Source organism: Cupressus sempervirens, chromosome 3, assembly GCF_028749045.1.
Source record: "Cupressus sempervirens isolate cs-2001-9-10 chromosome 3, ASM2874904v1, whole genome shotgun sequence".
NCBI classification, from domain to species: domain Eukaryota; kingdom Viridiplantae; phylum Streptophyta; class Pinopsida; order Cupressales; family Cupressaceae; genus Cupressus; species Cupressus sempervirens.
Window position 1 is genome coordinate 664,315,573 of NC_143120.1, and position 21,027 is coordinate 664,336,599.

At 35.0% G+C, this 21,027-nt stretch overlaps 1 protein-coding gene across 7 annotated transcripts in view; it reads right to left on the reverse strand.

Moving 5' to 3' along the window:
- The window catches only part of LOC149568454 (uncharacterized), a 334,059-nt gene extending 313,745 nt beyond the window's left edge, over window positions 1–20,314 (reverse strand). For 3 of the 7 annotated variants that reach the window (XM_089821382.1, XM_089821379.1, XM_089821377.1), the window contains exons 1-6: window positions 20,042–20,314; window positions 14,652–14,826; window positions 10,906–11,604; window positions 2,299–2,442; window positions 1,890–1,988; window positions 1,546–1,671 (exon numbers count right to left, since the gene is read on the reverse strand). In XM_089821382.1, the coding sequence (XP_089677508.1) occupies window positions 1,546–1,671; window positions 1,890–1,988; window positions 2,299–2,442; window positions 10,906–11,604; window positions 14,652–14,826; window positions 20,042–20,202 (1,404 nt within the window). In that variant the 5' untranslated portion in view covers window positions 20,203–20,314. Of the gene's footprint in view, window positions 1–1,545; window positions 1,693–1,889; window positions 1,989–2,298; window positions 2,443–10,905; window positions 11,605–14,651; window positions 14,827–20,041 lie in introns of those variants that run through there. The other 4 variants (XM_089821380.1, XM_089821378.1, XM_089821376.1 and 1 more) reach the window with 2 other exon arrangements.
- Between the last annotated feature and the right edge of the window lie 713 nt (window positions 20,315–21,027).

Here is a 21,027-nt window from a genome sequence, read left to right on the forward strand (position 1 = left end):
TTTTTTGGGTGCCTAGATTTTTGTGCCTCGATTTTCGAGCCAGCGGATCCAAAAAATGACAGAAGATTCCTTCTGGGTTTTTCGAGCTCTCTTCTGGCTCATTCTTTGATTCTTCTGGGTCTTTCGTATTTTTGCCTCGAAGAACGTGTCTTCACAGATTTTCACAGTTTTTCATTGAAAAACGTGCCATGGCATCTCTGACAAATATTTTGCTCGAGCATAATTCCAAATTCAATGGTCGCAATTATGGAACCTGGAAGCAGCGCATTATCGCAATCTTCGAATATCGAAACACTGATCAACTTGTTCTGGGTGTTAACACAACGTCCGACTTCTCCGGGTCCTGATCAAGGCGAAGCTGCATTTTTCACCTTCTGAATTTGTTTCTGAGATTTTGGGTTTGTTGATTTTCTCCTCAAAAATCATTTCAAGTTGTCTGTAATACGCAAGGTTGCGTGAGATTCTGGGTTTGTTGATTTTCTCCTCAAAAATCATTTCAAGTTGTCTGTAATACGCAAGGTTGTGTGAGATTTTGGGTTTGTTGATTTTCTCCTCAAAAATCATTTCAAGTTGTCTGTAATACGCAAGGTTGCGTGAGATTCTGGGTTTTACCGTTTTTTCCACAAAAACGAAGTTTTGTAATTGCAACTTATTTTGAGTCATAGCACTCTTCTGGCAAAGCTTCTTGGTTTCAGCATTCTGTAGATCCAAGGAGGGTCTCAGTTATCACAGAATGTTCCGACATCCGTACATTGACCATTAAGGGAGGGTATTAAGATAATATCTTATACTTTCTATAATAGTCAACTAATTGTCCGTAGTCCGTCTTTCAGTCTAGATAGGAATGTTTCCTATCCCGTCTCTTTTTTCTTCAGTCCAGATAGGAATGTTTCCTATCCTGTCTCTAGTTTTGTTTCTAATTCCGTCTTCAGTCTACGTTGTTTCTTTTAAAAACAACGTCCTTGTAATTCTTTATAAGGAACACATTTGTTCCTCTGTTAATAAATCAATCATCCGGAAATCCATTAATCTGCCAACTCTTCTTGAATCTTGTAACACTGTAGCAGTCCAAATCTATTCAAAGTCAATCCTCTTATTATGATAATCTTTGAACAGATAGCAATTGGTGGATGCTCAAGATTGAAAATATTTTGGAAGTCGACAAAGATGATTGGATATATCTAGCATTAACAACTTCCAAGAAAGAATCAAAGCAATGGAGAATATTTGCACATTGTTTGCGCCTAAAGCATGTAACATATATTTCTTCCTGAATAACTATTAATAAAATATCCAAATCAACATTGCAGAAGAAATAATATGGCATACTGAAGACCCACTTTGCCATAGAAATTTTGTTTATGCCATAACTGCAAGCCTTATAGATCATTAAATGCACTCCCTACGTTAAAGATGAACACCATGCATATCTTTTATACAGTGTGCCATAAAGCATGGGAGAAAACTGCAAAACTAGGAGAATAACATAGTACATAAACTTAAAAGCCAGGACCAAATGCATAAACATTATGACAAGCTTCATACTTTAGATCCAGAGAAGAAATCAGAAAGTTCCCGCATGCGCTCCCCAGCTTGAGACCTGCATTTCTGCCAGCGATCTTCCTTGTCTTCCAAAAGTTTGCTATACACCCGTTTCAACTCAAATTCTAGCTGCAAATCAAGTACAATATACTGCTAAATTTGTTATAAAAGATGTAGACCCAACTATTACCTCTCTGTGAGTCAGCAACCAATACATAAATAATTTCAAAATAGAAGAGAAATGGAAGAAATCTATGATATACAATCTTAATTCAATTATAAATTGCTCCAAAAAATCATTATTATTTCAGAATATCATAAGCTTTATAATCAAAGATAGGTCACACCTTGGCAGTTTCTAAGAGCAATGACAGCAATACATCTTCGTTCACATTATGACTATTTCCCACAGTAATGATTAAGTCTCGAATCTTTTTGCTAACCGTCTGCATTTACAAAAATGTGACATGAACCAGTCCAAATACATGAATACTTGCAAAAGCCATATCCAAAAAGTGAAAAACAATAAAACTCCTACAAATAGTTAATCAGAAAACAGAAATCCTTGAAAAAAAAAGTACTAATTAGTAGCATGGCTAACAATAATATTCTGAAGGCTAAGAAGCAAGGTTATTCTAAGTTAACATACATAAATAGATTTTTCATCAATTACAATAACAACGTCAGTATCTAAGACATCAGTAGAAATACGTTCATAAAAAGAACCAGGAAAAGGGGAGTTTGATAATGACTTACGCAACGATGTAATAGAAGCCAACGAAGAGTGATGTTACAGTTTCTGAGAGAAGACAGAAGATTTTGAGTGTTATTCATAACATATTCTGGGGTCAAAACACCATCTGACATAAGACCTCTCAAGTCGATTAAAAGATCCTTAACCTGAAAGAGAAAACAAAATAATTTTCTAATAATCATTTCCCTTTGACATTACAGTTTCTCAGAGAAGACAGAAGATTTTGAGTGATATTATGCATAACATATTCTGGGGTTAAAACACCATCTGACATAAGACCTCACAAGTCACTTGAAAGATTCTCAATCTGAAAGAGAAAACAAAATTCTTATCTGATAATCATGTTCCAATGGTGGTTTTAGTTATTCAAAAAACATTACTTTGCTTCATAAGTCTTCCAAGTAGTTAAATATGTAGATTTCAATCAAATTGATAGTCTCCAGACTTCTTTTCTCTAAAGAACCCTACGACATCTTTAAAATCATAAATTAGTTATCACAAATGTATTTCACTTCTAAACATTATTCCAAATTTTCAATATAGATTCAAGTTTCAACAAATCTAATATATATTCTATATGCAACAGAATGCATTTTGCTGTTTTGAACTCATTAATAATACCAGTGGTGTTAATATAAATACAAAATGAACCAGACAACACGCTACAAATGCAACATCCCCGGATAACATTTATAATGCTATTCATCTAGAAGCACACCATTTAGCTAAAAGTTCTTGCTTCCAATCATGGAAGCCTGATTGACATGATAAATATAAGATAGACACTAGTTAATCTAAAAATTTCTAAATAGACTGCAAAAGCTTGGTAAGAAATTGTTGATCAGCAAGCAGAGCCACTTGAGGATGTTCCATCACAAAAAGATAATGGTGTTCTCCCTCAGTCAATAAAATTGGACAAATGGTCATGCAAATTCCCAAGGATGATTTGGAATATCTTAAGTTAGCCTGGCAATTTTATAACATTGTAAACAGGTGACTTATGTATTATTATTATAAAGTGGGTCTAAAAAAAATTAAGTGTTTCTACAGGCTTTTGGAGGGATGTAGGCACAAAAGGGAATTTCAAAATAATAGTGTTTATAAACAGAAGAGTTGGGCTAAAAAGAAAAAAGCAATTTCTCTGAGTTTGAGCGCTTCTGTTCAGTTCCATGCTTAAAGATAAAAACCCTTCGTTGCAGAGAATTTGGAGGACAAAATCCTCTCAATTTCCATTGTTGGATTGAAGAATAAAAGCAGTTATTTTCTTTTTAAGCTAATTTCATCAAGGATTGTATTTGTGCTTAAATTTTGAAGATTATTTCCAGTTTGAGTTTACAGTTGAAGATTTAAAGAGGTATTGAATATGTTATATCAATTTGAGTTATGTGATTTCCTATGTATTGAAGGTATGTTGAGTACCAAATTTTGATACGAAGGATCCAGCGTTTTAATTCCAGTTCATTTGTTGCAAAGAAGCCATTCCTGTTTGATATAGGCCAGAATCTTGACGTTAGGATTTAGGTGACATCAACATTGTAAATCCTTGTATTAATTATTTTCCTAAATATTACTATAAATTAAATATAAGAGATGAAACCATTTTACCAACAGAGGTAAAAGAAGTCATGTAAAGACAGAACTACAATTACTTTTTGGACTTTGAGAAAAGGACAAAATAGCTAGGCATACCATTTGACACAAGTAAGGTGTTTTCAGTGCACGTTTGATAGTTGCAACATATGTCATAGGTTATTATGAATCACACTGAGTGCATTTATGACAGATGACTGCTGTATTGGTCCAGTCTTATGACAATCACAAGAGCATTTGTAAGTGGCTACTTGGGGCTACATGCATGATTCAAAAATTGTGGGTTATAACAATTTTTATCGTGACATTTCGGAACCTTATTTCGATCTAAGGTAATGTTCTAAAGTGGTATTTTGGAACTCCAATGGTCTGTATATTAAGGGCTTGAGATGGAAACATCATGGGAGTTTGTGTATACGTGTGTTGTTGGATTGAAGGTTAAAGAGAAGAAGGAAGCGTTTACGTAATATTTGTTTCATGAAGATAATGCAAAGTCAAGCATTGTCCTCCCTTCTTGGCTGAGATTTTTCCCAAAAGTTCTTCTCCACAAAAATCCTATGTTGTGAGATACTCTTATATTGCTAACTTATACTTCCTTATTGCTGCTATTTTTGTGTTCACCTAAGATGGGTTTGTTAAGCATGTTAAAGTGGTGGTTATTGGCACAACAAAGAACATGAAAATCTCCATGCTTTTCCATCATAAGACAGTTTAATTTTCAGATGTGCATACAATCACAGATTTTCACTTAGTATAGTCTAAACCATAGATGAAACACTCTAAACCATAGATGAAACACTTGCCAAGTAGTAAAAAACAAATAAGAGATTTTATGCTCGGGGAGTATTTACCACTTTTACTCACGGGAAATCACAGAGTTTTTTGCAAAGTTTTGCTTAAGAAACTTGCCAAGTTTCTAAAAAACTCAGTGATGGCTATATATGATGCGCAGCAGTGAAAAAGCAAAAGACTGTTGATTTTCTTTGGTTTTGATTGTTACTCAAGAGATTAAAAAGCCTCTCAAGCTTATGCAAGGTGATTTGCAAGCATTTTAGTTGATTTGAAGCACATTTGAAGTGGATTTTGAAGCAAAATTGGGTTCCCAAAACAGATTTCCTAATTTTTCTCATCATTTTTTAAATCATTTTATCAATACAACTAACAAAGTCACCAAACAAATCAGGTATTTCACTGGTCGCAAATAACTGTTAAAGTTGTAGCTTCAGTCGAATTGAAGCATGTGGTAAATCAGTATAATATATTTATTCATATGTTTTGCACATATACATACATACATATATATTTAATTCATGATTCACCAAAGTGAATATCATAATGTTTGCCTCATATTTATCGGGCTTCTTTTATATTGTTAAGATGTTAACATATCCACCGATATAATTACATAGCAATGCATTGCAAAACTCCCGATCAGATTATCGCTGATGGGCTGCGTTAAGTTGACTAATCAAAGTCCAAGTAGGGACATGACCCTACGTGGTACTTGTACCACATAGAGTCATGTCCATACGTGGCCATGACCCTTTACACTATATAAATATGCCATCGCTGCTATTGAAGGAAATACCATTGATCAAAGGCATGAGTAGTACTTCACAGCAGCAGATTAAATAATATTACTCTGCACTTGTTCAAACTACTGTTCATTGAATTACAGTCAATCTGAAGGCAAACTTCACATACTGTTCACTGTTCTAAAGAGCTTGCTCATCATAGTCGCAGGGCATAGCAGATTAATATATTGAAATTAAATATTCATCAGAATTACTACATACTGTAGTCTTCTGTCAGAGATCTTATTTACCTTTTCATGGTATCAGAGCCTAACTGATAGAGCAAAAATATTCAGTTATCATTCAGATTTCAAGATCTTCTTAGATAATCTCTAATTTGAAACCATGGTGAACCATGTAAGGCTGGTAAATAGACTTGAAGGTGCCTCAAACTTTGCATCATGGAAGATACGAATAATGACATCCTACAAGAACTTGAATTAGAAGGATACATGGAAGAAGATAAATCAATGTCTGAAAATGATCCAGATAAAACAATCTGGAAAAGACATAATAATAAAGCTATGAAGATCATTATAGATTCTGTTAAAGATCACATACTTCCATCTATATCAAATCTCAAATCTGCAAATGAGATGTTCATGACTATTAAAAATACATTTGAAATCAATGGCACCAATAGACTGCTCACGTTGAAACAACAACTACTATAAATCAAGATGAACAAAGGGGACACCATTACATTTTATTTCCTAAGAATTGCAGAATTAAAAGACCAACTTGCAACCATTGGTAATCAGGTAGATGACAAAGAACTCTCTCTAATAGCCCTTAAGGGGTTACCCATGTCTTGGGAATCTTTTAATTGTGGAATTAGCTCTAGACCTGAATTGCCAAATCAACTTAAGAATGATTGCTCACTAGAGGAGTCAAGACTAATCACAAGAGGAATCAGTCCAAATCAAGAGGGGGAATTCAAGCCCTTCAAACTAACACAAATAATAAAGAAAATAAGATTAATTTAAACGGAAAAGAGGAAAAGGTAATCAAACATTCAAGAATAGAGACTCGTCTAAAGTACAATGCTACAAATATGACAAATTTGGTCACACTCACAAATTCTGCCTAGAAAGGAAGAAAATTCAAGCTGCCCTAGCAAAAGCCAAGTATGAAAATTTAGCATTCTTTTTAGCCCTGTCAAGTGAGCTAAATACCAACAAAAATACATGGATTATAGACAGTGGAGCACCTCGACACATTCAAAGACAAATTCGGAACTTTGAAGGTTACTCTATTGAAGAAGTAACAATAGGGGATAACTCCACCTATCCAATAAAAGGAATCAGGACTTATTCAATACAACTAAAAAACAAAGTTACTCTTCAACTAAAAGATGTATTATTTGTACCTAGCATCAAAAGAAATTTGGTTTCAATTTCAGGCCTAGCAAATCAAGGGTATTGTACCACATTTAAAGAAGATAAAGTTCTATCTTGGCCCAAGAACTCCAATATTAAGAACGCAATCACCATTAGTTTCAGAGATGGAAGTTTGTATGAGCTTTGTAACCCTCAAAACCTAGCATTAAAACATGAAGTTTCAAACTCAAATGAAATATGGCATAGAAGACTTGGCCACCTTCATTTTTGTGCTCTGCCATCTATAGAAATGATTGCAACAAGTCTACCTAGTCTAAAATCTAATCATATTGGAACATGTAAGGGATGTGCCCTAGGAAAAAATACCAAAGGATCTTTTCCAAAAACTAAACATAAATCTAAAACTGTACTTGAACTTATTCACATTGACTTGTATGGTCCTATGCCAATCCCTTCACTAGGAGGGTTCTTGTATTATGTGATTTTTATAGATGATTTCTCTAGGAAAACCTGGATTTACTTTCTAAAACTTAAGAAATCAAATGAAGCGTTATCGAAGTTCAAAGAGTTTAAGGCATTAGTCAAAAATCAAATTGGGAAGAAAATGAAAACACTAAGATCTAACAATGGGGGTGTATATATTTTTGAGAACTTTAAAGAATTATTGCATCTCTGGTGGGATTGACAGGGAGTTTACAGAACCTTATACTCCTCAACAGAATGGAGTGGCAGAAAGGAAAAACAAAACTATCATTGAATCCGTTAAAGCCATGATGCATGATCAAAACCTCCACATCTCATTCTAGACTGAAGCCTCTAATACTGCAGTATACATTCAAAATAGATGTCCTAATTCAACCTTAGAGAATATTACCCCTGAAGAAGCCTTTACAAGAAATAAACCAGATTTAAGTCACCTAAGAATCTTTGGATGTATTGTATATATTCATATTCCGAAAGAAAAGAGAACCAAACTTGAACCCTCTAGGAAGAAAGGTATATTTGTAGGATATAGTGAATCCTCCAAAGGTTACAGGGTTTATATTCCAAGACAAAGAACTATTGAAATCAGCTGAGATGTAAAATTTGAAGAAGATATTGCTTATAACCTCTCTAAAAACATTGAAGAATCAAATGAGGAATCAACTACTAAATTAGATGAGAATCCCATAGTTGAGAGTCAGAAGGAGACTGGTTCAAACAATCATGAACTCCCATCTCTTAATATAGAAAATGTTGGAAACCCTAACAATAAGAAAAGCCCACTATGAGCAAAAAAGATGATTGAAGAAAACCATGTAGGACCTGATGAAATATTTAGAGAAAGCAAGAAAACTAGAAGCCATTCATGGTATGTTGCTCTAGCATCTGAACTCATCAAATTTGAACCATCAAGTGTTGAAGATGCATTATCATGTCAACCTTGGAAAGATGCAATGATTGAATAATATCAATCTATATTAAAAAAGGATGTTTGGGATGTCGTACCTAGACTTAAGGACAAATCAGTTGTCTCCTCTAAATGGTTATTCAAAATCAAAAATGCAGCAAATGGTAGCACTGAAAAATACAAAGCCAGATTCGTTGCCCGTGGATTTCTTAGAAGGCTAAAATTTATTATGAAGAGACATTTGCTCCCCTTGCTTGATATACCTCCATCAACCATTATTGCTGTTGCAGCATCTAAAGGATGGAAGATACATCAAATGGACAATAAGATTGCCTTCATGAATGGTGTTATCGATGAAGAAGTATATATAGAACAACCAAAAGGATTTGTCACTCATGACAAAAATTCCTATGTGTGCAAATTGAAGAAGGTACTCTAAGGCCTTAAACAAGCCCGCAGGCATGGTACAAAAGGACAGACAGTTATCTGACAAAATTAGGGTACCCCAAAAATGAAGTTGATCCTGATATATATTTCAAAATATCAGATGGTGATATTATTATTCTTTTTTTATATGTTGATGACTTATTAATAACAGGGGAAGACCATCTTATAACAAAATACAAACAAGATCTTGCAGTTGAGTTTGACACGAAAGATCTTGGACTCCTACACTTTTTTTTGGGCCTAAAAGTATGGCAAAAGGAGAACTACATTTTCTTAAATCAAGGAAAATACATTGTTGACATCTTGACCATATTTGGAATGATGGACTACAAGTCATTATCCACACAAATGGAAACAAATCTTCACAAACTTAAAAATGACGAAATTGAATCCGAACCTACAAATCCTACATACTACAGATAGATAATTGAATCACTAATGTACCTAGTGAAAATGAAAACTCAACCTAATATTTGTTATGCAACTAATACACTAAGTCAATTCATGTGTGAACCTAAGAAGATTCATCTTTTGGCTACCAAGCACATATTCGGATACCTGCATGGTACTATTGTACTTGGTCTAAAATATGATCATGTTGAGATTCAACTTCAAGGGTATTCTGATTCTGACTTGGCCAGAGCTCCATTGGCCGTAAAACTACTACAGGATGTTTTAGTCTTGGCTCTGCAATGATATATTGGTTCAGCAAGAAGTAATCAGCAGCTTCCCTAAGTTCCACTGAAGCAAAATACATAGCCACCTCTATGGGAGCCAAAGAAGCAGTGTGGTTAAGAAAGTTGCTAGTTGGATTATTTGGGAAACCTCTAAATCCTACACTCATGCATTGTGACAATCAGAGCTGCATAAAGTTATCAGCCAATCCAGTTTTCCACAACCAGTCAAAGCATATCGAAATTCCCTATCACTTTGTCAGAGATATGGTGGACATAGGTGTCCTCAAGCTAGAATACATCATCACTAATGAGCAAACTGTTGATATATTCACTAAAACTCTCTCTCAATTGGAGCATTTTAGAGGTAAATTTGGAATGTTTCAAATATGATTGTAACTCCTGCGATTGAATCTCAGTCATATTGTAAGATGTATATATATGTATATACAACATATAACGAACATATCATGATTAAACTACATTAAGTTGTTGTCCTAGAGCGTCGAAGATCATGATACTTGTCATGAGAGAGTTCATGACATTCTGATTCTTGTTATCTGATTGACTTCATTAATTTGTTGTCCCATAGTGTCGGATATCAGATAATTTATTCTCTTGATAGACATCACAAGCTGGATGTCAGTGCACATATCAAGTGAATATCACTATGGTGAGGAAACATTGATGATTCAATCCTCCCTCGCTAAGAGGGACGGTTAAAGTTGTAGCTTCAGTCGAATTGAAGCATGTGGTAAATCAGTATAATATATACATTCATATGCTTTGCATACATACATACATACATACATACATAGATATATATATATAATTCATGATTTACCAAACTGAATATCATAATGTTTGCCACATATTTATCGGGCTTCTTTTATATTGTTAAGATGTTAACATAATCCACCGATATAATTACAAAGCAATGCATTGCCAAACTCCCAATCAGATCATTGCTGATGGGCTGTGTTATGTTGACTAATCAAAGTCCACATAGGGACATGACCCTACGTTGTACTTGCACCACGTAGAGTCATGTCCATACATGGACATGACCCTTTACACTGTATAAATATGCCATCGCTGCTGTTGAAGGAAAAACCATCGATCAATGGCATGATTAGTACTTCACAGCAGCAGATTAAATAATATTACTCTGCACTTGTTCAAACTACTGTTCATTGAATTACAGTCAATCTAAAGGCAAACTTCACATACTGTTCAGTGTTCTCAAGAGCTTGCTCATCATAGTCACCGGGCATAGCAGATTAATACATTGAAATTACATATACATCAGAATTACTACATACTCTAGTGCTCTGTCAGAGATCTTATTTACCTTTTCAATTTTTAGCCTGTTCTCTTCACAACAGTTGGCTTGAGTTTATCTTTCATATGAAGAAAATGAACAAACAAATGAATACAAAAAATTAAGCTTATGTCATTTCATTAACACTGTCATGTTTAAAGCTATATATTATTATATTACTACCTCTTTTTATATGAAAAGGAAAGAAACATGAGAAGACAAAACAAAAAACTTAATATCACTTGGGTCTTTGGATCATAAACCATAACTGACCTTGGAATAATGTTTATCACAAAGATCACGAACTGATGCTGGAGCAAGAGTAGAAGACAATACAGACTTTGCAGATTTGTATCTTTCCCATGCAAATGATAGATCCACGGTAAAAGCCATAAAGATAGGAATGATCCAGTTATCCTTAAAAAATCTGTCAATTATTTCCTTCATAACATATCCACTGGCTAGAAGTTCTGGAGAATAATGTAGTAGTACATACACACAACCAGCTTGGGAAGCCAATGCTGTGCTCCGATGTTCAGGGATTGGATAGTGGCGAATTTGGTTGTACAAATCATCACCACGCAAGCGAGTAATAACTACATCAACAATTGGTTTTGGTATAGGGAACCTTCCAAGCAAGTCTTCTGGTCTTTGAACTAAAATCATAGTAGATGTAACTGGTGATGGTGAGGGTTGACGAAATGAGACAAATGTAGCTACTGATGACAAATGTGAGCCAGACCCGGGAGAATATGTTTGGCATAGCTTGCATAGATTATCAAGATTCAAAATTTCAGAAGAACGTTTGTTACGAACATGTGCCACAAGCAATTGTTCCCTAAAATTACCATTCAAACGGTGCTCTAACAAGAGTAGCATAACTCCATGAAGAACTAAAGCTTCAACTAATAATTGGCGCCCATCCCCATCTTCCATAACAGTTTCTACAGTGCTTTGCACATAGACTCCATCCTGTCAAAAGCATGTAACATTATAAAAGGTAATTCCCTGCTAAAGATGACATGAAGTAGATTTAAAAGGAAATCGACGAACACTATGAAGCTATATAATGAAAGAAAATAAGAGTGGCAAGTTTCAACTAGCTGAAATAGTATTCTTTGAATTTCTTTGCACACTTAAAGGAAAAGTTACATACAATGTAATAGACTAGACGCTATAATAGATTTTGAAGTACCCAAAAAACTGAAAGTCTGAGATTAACTTACTCAAACAATTACTTGTTCTATCCTAGAAGAACATCTTTCCGATGTAAGAAAATATGAGATTCCAGATTGCATAGATTAGATTAAAAATACAACAATTTCAAAACAATGATCTAATAAGGACTATTAGTAGCATTACTGTTCCAAACACTAAAGCATGACAAAAAAATTATATTATTTGGTTCCATAGCCAAACTCTTAAAAGCAGAAAAATTCCAAACAACGGGAGAAAAGAAGGATAAATTTTGCAAGCCTTTTTGGTAATTCAAGAATTCAGATTTACTACCTGACATGAAGCTATTCTTTTGCATTCATATCTTGCACACAGAAAGGAAAATTGTTTATCACCCAAAGAAAGATGGAATCAACTTATGCAATATTCACAAGGCAATGACTAAAAAAATATCTGACTTCATTACAGACTGATTTCGGGGAGAAAACTCAGAGGATCAGACTTCGTTTTGAAGGAGGGACACAACAATTGTCTACAGATTTGGAGTTGAAGGGCTTTGAATTCAATCTTTCTCAATTAGAGGCTAGCTGTACCCCCTTGGAGTTTACTGTCTAAGTCCCAGCTTGGACATGGTTAGCAGAGAATTGTAGATCAGACTTAGAAATCAGGCATCCGGGCAGAGAAAATCATCTTTGAATCTTGTACAGCCTATCAGCAGACCACCAGGTTTGTAATGCTTGTAAGGTACAATATAGTTATGTAAGGAACCATAAGCCGGACACTCCTATAACCACCTATGTTAAGCTAACTCCCTTATGCAAATGTGAACAGCAGCCATAGCCTGCGATGAAATTGCAATAAGAAGGTGGCTATTAAGTCATTAAGACAAGTCTTGTCGGTACTTTTTTAAGGTCACTTAAAATCCTTCTTATTGTATACCATAAGTGACCCCTTGTACCCAAAGGATGCAAGTCAGATAGGGATGACAACATGATAACATTTCAAATGCTAATTCTTGGCCAAGGTGCACTAACCACATGCTAGTGTTTGTCAGTTCTAAGATTCCAGATAGTCCTAGTCAGAAGTCAACCAAGATAACAATAGCTATATGGTGTGGCCGACTATGATTGTAGGGTCTTAAACCAGTTCCCACATGACTTGTAATAACACATTACATCCATTGTGGAAGGTTGGGCCCACTTCAAGTAGGAAGTGAGCAAGGGGTATCGATAACAATCCATGGTTAGGTGATTAAATGCCCCAGCGATACCATCTCCCCCATGATGCGGGAAGGACTTAAAGAAAGACTTGTAGATATCAAATGTTATATGTTGATAGTAAGAAACTTTCCTTTCTCAGTATTTTATATTTGACGATATTTATGTATTTTATAGTAAGAAACTCTTAGAACACATCTTTAGCTTTATATTGGAAAAAGATGTTGTCAATTGCTCTTTTGTTTTGTTTTTTTAAATTACTAGCATGTTAGAATAATTTACTTGCAAATCTTTATTTTCTACAAAACTAGTCGTCACTTCATTTTGTTATATAGTGCATGTTACATAGTGAGTCTTATTTCATCATAAGATTGTGAATTGTGTTCCCATGAGAGATTTTGAGGATTGCCCCTCAAAGTGGCTTATTACTTTCTGCATTATGCATCATTCTCAGCAGATTCCATATATTTTCCTCATTGGTGCAAGTGTCGGCATTAGATGCTGAGTGTTGTCATTTATGTCAGCTAACGGTTGCATTGATGCCAACTTGTTGTGGCTGGAAATTGTTGTGATTGAGAAGCCAGTAAAATGTAGTATGTTGTGTGTATTGATTACATCTGGAAGAGTTGTGCTATTGGGGAAAGAGTACCTGATATTTAATATGCAAGAAACAGTACTTGAAGGACAATAGATGTTTGGCATTGTGTGTTCAGATAATCTTCTGATGTTCTAATGGTAATAGTCAGTATGAGGTATATCCAAAAGATGGAAGTATGACGAGCAAGAATATGCAAGAAAGTGTATTTGAAGACCTTACAGAGAATGTTCTATGTTTGATCTGATTTTATGAGAAGAATTTCCCCTAAAAAGTTACTATTCCAGCTGTTAGATACATGGGCTTTAGAGTTTAAAATACATTGTGGTAATTTCAGCATAGCAGGTCAACAGGGCCATCCTACGCTGCAGGTCCTTTAAGGGCATTTAAGTACCATCATGGTGTGATATGGATGAAGTTACCATTGTAATCTTGGTTAAGAAAAGAAGTAATTGCTAAAGTACTGTAGCTGATGACAGACCCGCAGATTCTCAGATTTTTTTAAAATTTCCATCTCCAAATATCCCCATCCCCTATTTTTTTTAAATTAAGTGTATGGTACTGGTCTCTGGCATTTACAAGTATCCATCTCCTAGTGCCGATGGTCTAATGGAACCAAAGATGAACCACTATCATCTATCTTACATCATAAACTATTCAAAGAAGCCAGCTAACAATCCACGCAGACCAAGAGCCTTATTGCCTTTGAGGGCATGGACAGTGTCCTAAGTTCTAACTTCTTCCTTCCAGATAGTTGCCAATATTGGCTATCTTTCCAAGCAAGTAATCTTCCATACTTCACCATATCTTCAAGTTAACATTGTAAGGAATTTTAAGACATATCTTATTAGCATTTTAGTGCAAAAAATTGCCTATCTATAAGCAAATATTAGGTTATAAAAGAAAAATAAATGAGAGAAAATGAATTACAAAATCAAAATCCTCAAAATCTTATCCAAACTCCAGTATCCATGCATTTGCATCAAAGATAAAAATAAGAGAAGTCTGATAAAATGTAAGAATACTCAAACCTGCAAATCATCAAGGTATTGTAAAAGATCTTCATAGTATCGAACTATGCTATTAAAAAGTAGAAAAAACCTCTCCAATATGATTGAGAAACTTTCTCGAAACTCATCATCAACAGCGAGTAATTCAGGATTCTTTTCAATTTCCTCCTCAAACACCTCTGGAGATTTGAGATATCTAATACAATGCTTCAAAAAAATTAGTACCAAAACCCTAGAAAGTGAACAATTAAGGAAAAGGAAATGAACAATTACAGTAAACCCTAGAGAAAGATCAAATCATCTATAAAGAAACAGAATAAATTCATAGTTTAACATATTGAAAAAGATTCTCACACTATACCCACTTTCACATGATATTTTTCAATAAACAAATAATTTTGTATCCAATACATAATTTTAAACATTCTTAAAAATATAAAAGGATTGGATTTCCATAAAGAAAGTTGACCTCAAATTAGTTTACCTATGTTTGCAATAAGGCAAGACATGTGGATAGGACTGATTCCAAATCAATCAGATTAGATTTTACAAAGAATATCTAAATGGCCTCCTGCCTAGTTAAATTTGAGCTTTTATGTTTATTTAAATTATTTCCAACTCCCGTTCAAGTACATGTGGGTTAATTACTCCATAAAGGATTTATTGCATTTTATAAAAACAAACCTCTTCTTGAGCCCAACCTAGAGATATAAGTTAAACATTCCATGCCAATTCCCTTCAACCAGTAGTATATTAATATATTTTGTAATTAGTGCACGTTTTGTAGGTTTCAAGCTACCATGCAAGACTGTCTCACTTACAAAGCTTTCTCATTTTCCAAAATGTTAAAAATATCATAGACCTTGTATACTTCTGCAACATTTAAAGTGTTTCAAAGGCATCCATCAAATATATTAAATGCCAGTACTGTAGTTGTTGCAGTTACAAAAAGCAACTTCTTTACCATTATGGTTAGATTAAGATAATTATATTAAATTAATACCCTTTAAATGCTCTAAGCAGAGCTTATACAGATAGAATTAATCAATCTCTACTGGATGGCATCCACATCCAAAAACTTAATCTCATTTAAAACTATCTGTATACATGCATGCAACCAAAATGTGGGTAACACTATTGAAAGGAATTTCTTCAATATACCTAGAGGGATCAACTTGATCTTCTTCTATAGGCAATTTTTTTTGATAAAACATGTATTATATTACTTAAGGGAATAAAAGTGTATATTGATATAAACATGGCAATGTATGAATCTTGGCATTGCTACTCACACTGGAAGGACAGAAGTCTTCCCACCAATAAGTGTCCACTTCTTCCTTCAGTTAATCACAATCTGCTCACTCCAGAACTCATCTTTTGTGGTCACCTTATGCTAAAATCATAATTTCTTCAAAAACCTAAATTAGCCATAATCTATAAAGTAATATTTTAATCTAGAGATGGAACTTGGATTATTACATTATTCTTTCTAAAGTGCTTGCAAGGGACCAAGGAGCACACCTCCTTAGAAGCCCTACACTAATGCTTGGTTGCAATAAGCACTATTTTGAGTCCATTGTGAACAGGTAAGCACTTCTTGGTTTATGACTATTTGCTTATTTGGGGAATCCAAAAGCCCCTAGGATTCTTACACCATTATTCATGCCTTTCAAAATCTTAACCATTCCATCTACACCCCAATGGATCCTAGATTGTGAATATTAGTATGAATCAACAATGATGTTTTCTTGTTGATTTTAACCTTGCTCTTTGGTACAAGTTACATGAACTAGGAGGAAACCATTTTAAGGGTATGACAGCTAAGTTGACATCACCAAGTTTGTAAAACATCATACATCAATAACATTGAACTTACAAAGAATAATGGAATAACAAATATTTAACAAGAAAGATATAAAATTCTAAGAGATAAGATAAATTTATTAATGTCCAACAAGAGAACACAAAGGGTCTAAGGGACTGAAAGAAAACAACAAGGGCAACAAACACCACTAGGAGCACCAAACGATATTCGAAAAGGAGCAAAATGGTAAGCAAAGCAACAACAGACCACCCCAAAGGACTAAGGATCATTTTTAAGCAAGAAAAAGTCTAGCATCGAAGGATAGGGTCTATGGCAAGAAGGAGCCCTAGGCCACCATAGAGTACCGCTAGAAGTAGAGTGTGTTGGAAATATAAGAGGAGTAACTAAGAGGGGAGGGGTGAATTAGTTACCACTAAAACAATTCCAAATCCCTTAGATGTCAATACAAACTTTCTTTTAACTCACAACTCGGTTAGAACTAGATATTCACTGTAACTCGGTTAACAAGCAATCTTAAGATAATGATGTGTATCAACCTTAGTAACTTAGTTGCAGAAAGATAAAGCAATAAGAAAATAACATGAACACATGAGACATCAAGATTTAACGTGGAAACCCAATTTGGGAAAACCACCAATGCAACTAGTTACACCTTTTCACTCTTCTGGAGTGAGCCCTGTTAGGAGCCAACCCTCTTATAAGTTACAAAACACACTGTTAGGTGTGACCCTGTTAAAAGATTTATATCACCCTGTTAGGAGTGGCCTTGTTAGAGGTCTTAACACACTTCACTTTAGAAGTGCCACCTGATTACAGGATTTATAAAATGATTGTTAAGTCAACTCTGTTAAGAGATTTCTTCACTGCTACAATTGTTAGAGAGTAACAATGATTGACCTAATTGACGAAGCAACTGAATTGCAGATTCAGATCACTATTCTGAATTGTCCTCTGGATCCTCCCTGATAAGAATATTCTTTGCAGCTCCTTGGATACTCTGCTCTAAATCAGATATCCTTCTTTATTTGCATCTTATCTTCTTCTCCACTTTCTCATATTTCAATCCACGTCTTGACCTTTCATATATATGAAATCCAATGTCAAGTCGGCTTGAATACCCTTTCAAATAAACAAATAACATCCACTAAGTCAGCTTGCATAAACCAACTAATAAATAGAACTAATCTACGAAGAGCCACTGGAAACCAACGAAGTTGGGCAGAGGGGGAGCAAGGCTCTCATGGGTCTCAATAATAGCGAGAATATCAGCAAAACCAACGGCTTCTTGAAAAAGTGCTAACAATGACCAAAAGGATACCCTTTCAAATAAACAAATAACATCCACTGAGTCAGCTTGCATAAACCAACTAATAAATAGAACTAATCTACGAAGAGTCACTGGAAACCAACAAAGTTGGGCAGAGGGGGAGCAAGGCTCTCATGGGTCTCAATAATAGCGAGAATATCAGCAAAACCAACGGCTTCTTGAAAAAGTGCTAACAATGACCAAAAGGTGTCGTTGCCATACCAGCAGTTGACAAGAAGAGAGTCAGCAAGAGGCCTTGCTTCCTCTAACTATTGTGGGGGTTGTCACTTGGCCTTAAGGGCCGGTCTCAACTCCCAATCGGGGGGAGGAGAGTCACAAATAACAACTCTAAGATTTCGGATGACAAGCCACTTCCTATTACATCTAGCTTCTGCAACAAGGCCATAAGAGTGTTTCAACTTTGCAACCTATGATCTCGTGAGGTCTTTGTCAAGGTAAATCTTAGTAAGAAGAGACAAAAGCATCATCTTCGCTTTAAGAACTCGCATCCTATCAATCAACGAAAGGAACCTAATAAAAAGAGTGTCGTCCGGGCCAACCCATGCCTTGTCAAGGGTGGTGTCTATGATGCCTAGCCCGTCCCTTAGGAAGGAGTAAGTGGTCGAGTTGGGGTCATCTAAGGGGAGAGAAAGACCGCTGTGATGTCTAGTTGGTCCCTTAGGAAGGAGTAAGTAGTCGAGTTGGGGGCATCTGAGGGGAGAGAAAGACTGCAAACCCTCAAATTGAGCTCCCTTGACGCACCTAATACACTCATCATCAATCTTAGCCTACACAATTGACTCAACTCCTAAAAGAGGTGCATCGGTGGTGTTATTACAAATGGATGCCCAGGATTTGATTTGTTGTTCAATTTCCAAAATCAAAGAATAGCTTTTAAAGATAATATACAAATCATGTGACATACTATAAGATAAGTTAGCTCATAAAAGGAAATGAACTTTTGAAAGCATGTGAAAACCTTATAAAACACCATTCAAGTTAATATGTAGCACGTAGAAATACAATCATATTAATTTTAACTAAGTGTTAAATATTTTGAAACTTAACACAAACACGCCCCTCAAGGTTCAAGGATCATGATGGACATTTGAGCCATCTAAAATTTGCAGGAAAGGAAGGAAGCATCTTCTTCCCATTCCCTCTTTGGTACAAAAGACAGGGATTGGGGCAATTTTTTGGTACATCATAGACGCATAAATATGTCCCCACAAACAATAAAAAATTTACTTTTTCACATTAAAAGACATCAACACATAAGGTGGGGTCAGGGGCATGCCAAGGCTCTCCACTCTAATGTAACCTCTAAATCTTAAACCTGTGTAACTGGTTTGGATACAACAGTTGCTGATATTTATTTCCCAAGTTCAGTACATTGTGTGTGTGTGTATGTCTATTTCGTTTGCACAAAATGAACATAGTTAACTACATAACACATTTGATGATTGGTAATTGAACTCAATTGTCAAACGTTAAAGATATATCAAAATGATTTATATTGATGCATCTGCATTTGATTCATGATGCAAAGATGCACTGGTATACTTCTTAGTTAATAAAACTAAAGAAGAGCTTAAGCTGTGCTTTAAACTTCATTGGAACAGAATTGTGCAAGCCAAAGATGCGAAACAGAGAAAACGGGACCATTGGAGCTCAGAGATGATTAGAAGATCCTCGGGTCACGTCAACTGAGGAAAAAGTCCAATGTCACAATTGCGGCTAGACCAATTTCTCAGTTGCAATCGTAATGCAAAAATACCGCCACATGTATGACCCAACTTCAAGTACCCATCACCAGTATCGCTCTACTAATCAAGCCAATTTTGCATTGCAATTGCATCATTTCAGGTTTCAAATAACAAACGTATACTGTAAAACTAAATCCAAGGAAGTTTGGCATTACTATCGAGACTACTCCTACAGACAACAACCGGCTAAGGCAACTCATCAATTGACCGAACGAGTGGTAAGTTTGAGCTCTAAGAACAATGTTATACATTTACAGTTTAATACGAATTACAAATTTAAAGAAGAATATAGTCCATGTTTAACCTACGCGGCTTTAAAGGACACACAATTTCGCCCACTATTTCCAAAGAGAAAAATAAAATTGAAAAGTGCAAAGCACTGTTGTCGCTATCTAGTGTCCAATTGGAATTTATAGCTGGTATAATTTTCTGAGGAAGCGTGATAAGTAACCGTAAGTTTTAAAAATGATGAAGCTGATAGTTTCTTTGTACTTAGATAGGGTTTGGAAATTACTTGAGGTCGAAGAGAATGGGAGCATAGCGGGGCTGGTCCAAATCGGAAGGAAGGCGATCAGTCAATCTGAGGAGCTCTGAGATGATAGCTTGGGCAGTGCTCACCAGCTTCAGTAGTTCTGAAGTTGCTCCGTTTGCATCTCCACTCCCCAACTCAACCATTGTTATCTGCTATGCTTGGTAAATACCGCATGCGGTTCGCTCTGCAATCCTTCGGGACCTGTATTATCGCAAGGCGGGCTGAAATTTGCTTCTCGCTCCTGATTTGTTTTCCTTGTATTTTTATGTTTATAATTATGATTTATAAAATATTTTATTATATTGTAAAAATATCCTAAACAAAGCATACCTTAGTTTAAATATAAAGGATAGGATTGTTCTATGGTTAAGATATAATTGACTAAACAATCAATCAAATTAAAAATTAGGGTCAAATGTTATGGTTCTTAAAATGAGTTGAGAGTGTTTACTCATTGACTTAAGATTCAATAATTTTAACAATATTTTACCAATTGTTAGGACTTTAAAGTTGTTAATGGGAATTATGACTATTCATAATTGAATTAAATCTATTCTTTAGATCTAGAAAGCAACAAATCATGTGATGTCACGTGAGCACATTTATAAAATATTATTTTGTGAGAAGTATAGATCTCACTTTTTTGTGTCCTTTTGGTAGTTTTTGATAAAAAAGTATGTTGATGTGATATCATATTTAATGATGTGACCCTGATCAAGCAAGTGAAGAAAATGGAAGTTACTTGAAAGTGTTACGTAAGATTTTGAGAAGCTTGAAGTTAGGGTGCTCAACTAATGAATCTTACCTTACTAGAGGAATTTGCAACCTTTCTTCTTTGGCTCCTTCTAATTTAATTTGGATTATAAAGAGGAATCATATTTACAGATTATCTCTTTCCCTTTACACATCCTTTTGAATGCTCAAGTATCATAAAAGTGGAGGTCTACATCCTATTAAAGCATCTCTAT